The sequence below is a fragment of the Pteropus vampyrus genome, unplaced genomic scaffold, assembly GCF_000151845.1.
Source record: "Pteropus vampyrus isolate Shadow unplaced genomic scaffold, Pvam_2.0 Scaffold169, whole genome shotgun sequence".
Lineage (NCBI taxonomy): Eukaryota > Metazoa > Chordata > Mammalia > Chiroptera > Pteropodidae > Pteropus > Pteropus vampyrus.
In genome coordinates, this window is record NW_011888950.1 from 2403558 (window position 1) to 2409371 (window position 5814).

The 5814-nt window shown below is 39.1% G+C and overlaps 1 protein-coding gene across 1 annotated transcript in view; it reads right to left on the reverse strand.

The window, feature by feature from the left end:
* The window catches only part of MAP2K6 (mitogen-activated protein kinase kinase 6), a 105024-nt gene that overhangs the window by 6313 nt on the left and 92897 nt on the right, over positions 1–5814 (reverse strand). Inside the window, exon 11 of the mRNA XM_011370406.2 lies at positions 758–803. Within this exon, the coding sequence (XP_011368708.1) occupies positions 758–803 (46 nt within the window). The remainder of the gene's footprint in view (positions 1–757; positions 804–5814) is intronic.

Genomic DNA, 5814 nt, shown 5'->3' on the forward strand with positions numbered 1-5814 from the left:
TGAATTTTATAATATTTTAAAAATAAAAGTGTTTTTCTCCCACATTCAACATATACTTAGATAAGGATGGCAAAGTTTAGGGCCCTACCATCTACATTAAAGAATCATTTGTAATTAGCTTAGAATTGCAAGCACCACGATTTAAGAGAAACTATTTTAAAACAACAACTCAAGTCTTATTTTCACTCTTTTTTTCATAGGCCATACTAATGATAAACCGTGAATGCTGAAGTCACATAATTCAAATTATTAAGATATTATTTTACTATTGTCCACTAAAGTGAGAACCGGAAAGAAAAAATAAAAGTGATTCTTTCTTCTCTGAACACTCACCAAAAAGAAGTTCATCCAATTTATCCTAATATTCTATCAAAAACTGATCAGTCACATAGTATTTAAGTGTCATTATTGAAATCTGTTAAATTATGCTTTCCTTCCTTTCATATTAGCAATATGTGACTCTATATTTTGAACTTTGAAAATATAAATATTATAGACATAATTTGGTCTCTATGATGACGTTTATCAACATGGAAAAAAACTGCTAAGACTGACGACATGCCCCAGGTTATACTCAAGAAGGATTTAGGACCAATGAAGGACTTGACTCTTTTTTTTTCTTGAGTTCAATTCCAGTTACCAATATCCCAGTGAGTCAGCTCTTCCGATACAGCTGTTTGATTATAATTCAGGTATTAGTCACTTTATCTTTACTAGCTGTTAGTTTGGACATGTTTACATGGCTAACAATACTTACCATAAGCTCTGGATACGTTGGCCGTTCTTTGGAATTCTTCTTTAAGCTTAAAGAAAAAAAAAATTAATCACATTAAAATCTAGAAACCACCTTTATTTTCACTAGACGAGGATTTCAGAACAGGTAAAAAATTAAACATAGCCAGCTTTTAAAAAAATGTATTGAAAACACTGATCTATGTTGACTTTCCTCTTCTGTTACACTTATAAATTATGTTTTGAATTACTCTGGGTGTAACTTATGGGGAAGAATGGGGGTGTGCTTGTGTGTGTGTGTGTGTGTGTGTGTGTGTGTGTGTTTCCTTTTGATCAGTTACCAATGACATATAATCTAGCTTTTCTGGTCTACAGCCATTATATTTCAAAATACATATCTACTTTCCTTCAAAACAATTTTCATTCCACACCCACTAGCAAAGAAATTGGCAGGTGTTTCTTATGTTACATTTGTTATCTCTTCACTATCTTCAATACGTGGTTCTCCTTGCTTCTGGCTCCCTTGAACATATAATTTGCTTTTATATATACCTAACCAAACCTGCCTGAGATAGAAGCAATACACCCATAAAATGCCCAAGGTAACACTACTGGTTTGCGACCTCTTAGCTTTCTCTGAAAGAGAAAGCACACTCATCCAGTGACTTGGCAATTCGTGGTCATGCACTACACTGTCAGGTGGCTCCCACCCATTCAGCTGTCTATATACACAGACATTTTAATATCTGATATCGGAAACAGTGATACAACTGCAATATGAAGAGATCAACCCCTCAACCCACTCCTGTATCCGCCCCTAGCCTTCAAGTGGGAGGAAAAAAAAAAAAAGCAGTTTATTTGGAGCTGGAATCCCAGGTTACAGAATAAACAAAAGGATACTTTCGAAAACTATGATTTGCAAGGCAATCTACAGACTCCCCCGCCCACTGGATCACAAAATAATACATGAATGGAAAGGAACTTTGCCTGGCGCTGAAGGAAGCAAAACGTGACTGATTAGTACACTGCTGGAGTTTGTATTAATGGATTATTTTGAACAAATGAGACCTAGTACGTGTGACATGAGCTCTGCTTAACCACATAGCCTAACAGAAATGAGGGGGATGGGGGCATGGTGGAGAACCATAAGAGAGTGAAGTAATTGAGACGCTTTGAGAAAACTGTGGTTTAAAACAAAACAAAATGAAAAAAAAAAGGAAGCTTTTGAACCAAAACAACTTAAAGCAGCCTACCAGTTTATTCCAGGCAATTCTTTAGGTAGAAGCCAGGGAACCTGAGACAGGGGACAGGTAGATATGAGGAGAGAAGTTTCAACCTGGAACTGAGGGCAGATCTAGGATCTAGTGACCTCAGTGTGACCAGACAACCTATGAGAGAAAGTCCCTTCTCAACTGAGGATAAAAATAAGAGCGAATTAGCAAGAGGAATCATCAACTGTTCAAGTTGAATTGCTATGGGAAGGTGTGCCTGAGTGACCTGAATGAGGCTTTGTCACTCCCTGTTATGACTCTACATATCCCTGTACCCTGAGATTCTATAGGGCTCTACTGGTGATTCCCAAGTGCGGGTGATTTTCCCCTCCAGGGGCCACTTGGCAATGTTGTGGTACTGGCACCTACAGGTAGAGACCAGGGGTGCTGCTAAACATCCTACAATGCACAGGACAGTTCCCACAACCGAGAATGATCCAGTCAAAAACGTCACTGGTGCCAGCCTGGAGACACCCAGGCCGTGTGCACTACTAGAGTGTTCCTCCTCGTTGCTACCTTCTACCCGCTTCTCTGAAACGAAATTCACTTAGAAGCCTCTCCAGCTGACTGTTCTTTCATTTGGGCACATTCTCACCACCACTGCCTTCTCTCCTCCACCCCAGGCAGCAAAAGTTCTTCCAAGGGCTACTTCACAGAGAAAGAAACACAGCAGAAGAAATGTGATCCCAGGACTGTTGCCGATTTGCACCCCCGTAAAACAAACAAACAAACAAACAAACAAACAAAAAACAGGCTGATGTGTAAAAATCCTGAATTTCAGCTATTGTTCGAAGCAAATAAAAGACCAGAATGTCTTCTCTGTAATCTAAACAATTTAACTTGCTAAAATCAGTGATGAAAAGCACAAATGCAACATTAAATCCACGCTCGGTATTGATGTGTTTGGTTTCAGGCGTCTATTTAGACACGAGTCAGTCATCAGACCCTAACTCTGCGTTGACTCTGAAATACTCTCCTTGAGGACAAGGATCCACCGAATGATAGGAAGAAAAGTTTCTTTCTCAAATGGAAAAACGACGGTCTATTTTACCAACCAAAGATCTTTGTCATGATGCTGATTTTGACTTTCTAATTAGAAGATAATGAAATAATAATCTCTGTTTTCCTCAGGTAGAAGAACTGAAAACGTCCTTTATTTTTTTTTTTTTAAGGAGAGATCATTTCAAGTCAAGGTTGTCTTATCTTTTCACTTCCGGGAGAGTTTAAGAAAATTTCTCCTATATTTTTTCTTTCATCTGTATAAAGAAAATGTGAGGAAAGTACCCTAAATAGATCCGTCAGAAAGCGTTTAAGGATCTCTGAAATCTGAGAGACTGCTGACCAGTAAGTAGGCTATTTCTTGACTTATGGCCCCTGGTTAGAAAGCTCAGACTTGACTACAAGCACCACTGCAGAGTGTTGATGGAAAATATACAGCAAACCAAGGCTGTTTACCGAATTAACATAACAGATAGAACCCATTTGCTCTATCTTTTAAATTGAGAACACTTCAGAAGGCAAGCTAAGAATAGCAAAATGCTCAGGATAAAGTTAGGGGAAAAAGCAAATTTTCCATGTTTAATAAGAAGTGCTTAAAATTCAGTATGGAATAACAACTGCGGAGTTCAAAGCTATACCAATTTCTTTTTGGATTTGAGTCAGACTTTTGAATTTTCAAGTGGCTTGTCATTTTCAAGCGTGCAATTAGCTAACTGCCCTAATTCCTCTTCCAAATGCCACAACACACGCTCCTGACCGTAGCTGACACTAAAAAACAGCTTCATGTTGTCTTGAGAATTGCTAGCTTGAAGTTTGTGCTGACCAGAGGATTTCTGTCTATTTGAATTCTCCCTGATTGTTTCCAAGAAGGGCTATGTGCTGCATCCACAAAATAAAAACACGCCGTGCCTCTCAAGCCTTATATTTGTCACAAGTTAAATAAATACCCAGAGCCTCTTTTTACTGTCCTTCCTGAACAAGTTGGGAACTATATTTGATTGTCTGTTTTATACTAGTTCCTCTGAGTCATACAGTATCAGTGTCTGGGCGGACCTCCGACACTCCAACATGCCATACAGCTGGTCAGTGGAGCACCGAGCCTCTTAAATCGTCTGAAGGGAAAGCAAAAAGGAAGGCAAGCTGTTCTGGCAATCGGTTGTTGGTTTCCAGTGACTTCCTTCGAGTCCCCAAGCCTGTGAACCTATAGGAAGAGGTTGTGGTGACAACTGTAAGCTGTCGTCTTGAGAAACTCATTCGTTGAGCCTTCTGCGGGATTAGACTATACAGCATTTTGACTGAACTTCTCTATTATGAAACCCAAAACAAGGCTTCTGTGTTTGGCAGTACTCACTCCAAGAGCTCTTTAAAACCCCTCTGATTTAAAAAAAAAAAAAAAAAAAAGTCCATGTGTGAGGAAAAAAAGAAGAAAATATCGGTCATAGTCCTATTTCAAAATAAGTTCACACGGGAAGGGTTTGTAAGAAATCATTGTGTTTTTCTTCAAGTTCATAAGGAATAAGTACTTTAACCTTTTCTTTTCTCCACGCCTCCCCTCAAGATAATGTTTCTCTGATGCTCATTGCAAAAGAAATAGATCAGCTGGACCTCTGGGCTCTCTGTCTAACTCCGGGTGTGACAGGAATAGCCTGTGTTTCTGTTCCATCCACAAAACACGATGCACTGTCAACTGACACACAGCGATCAGAGGGCAAGTGGCTACCAAGTCGATGCCCTGGGTGACGGCGTACGGTACGTAGCACCACTGTGACGTCATCGAATGCTTAGAGAGGACACATCCCCTGAAAGGTCACAAATACCCGGATGGATTATCTGGGCTGTGAGTAATGCACTTTTTTACTTTTTTCTAGTTTTACATTTACCCCAAAGACAGACGTAGGAAATAAAAACGTGGATGTAGCTATCTCGAGATTTGAGATTAAACCTTTCACTTTCCCAATCTGTAGTCCCCTTTCCCACTTAAGACAAACAGTTGGAGGTTTTTGAGATGTCTTGAAGGATCACAGCCTACATCACAAAAATACAAGACACACAGGGAGGTTACTCAAAAGATGGCCCTTCCATAAGCTGTGTCTCAAAAACACAGCTTTATACAGAGGAAAATAGAGGAACAGCTCTGAAAGAGAGTTACGCTCAGAGGCTACATCCTTATCTTCATCACGAAGTAGAAGAGGTGCCTCTTAGGTTAAAGTCATTTTTCATTCTTTCCATGCAGCTCCAGATCAGACTTTAAAACTACCAGTAATAAAACAAATGAAAAACCTAGACTGCTATTAGGGGTAGGTATGCATCCGTGTGCTAATACATAGGAAAAACAAAATTGCTTCCACAAAGATCTAAGCCATTCATTCATAAAACCTTTAAAAAAAAAAAAAAGTCAGCATCATTTTTTGAAACAGTTGATGATGTTTCCAACTCAGTTTGCTTCAAAATAATGGTCATACTACGGGAGTATCAAAGAAAATACATCGGTTGTTTATAACAGAAAAAAGAACTATTGACCTGCCACCTGAAAAGGTAGAGATAGTGCTCTTTAAAAATCCGACTGAGGATAAGTGAGGATGCTTATGAAAGTCAAAACCAATGCTTCCCTTCGACTTCACAATTCCCATAGCCAATAAAAAAATGACTCCCCATTTCACACAACTGATATTCTTAATACCGGAGTCTATAACCCTGAAAGTCTGAAGAAGAAGGTAGTCTTTGACGACTCTGAAGTCGAAGTGATGGGAGTTTTATTTCTATTGTTATTAACTTTTTTAGTAAACCCGATGAGCAAGCCGGACTGACGGAC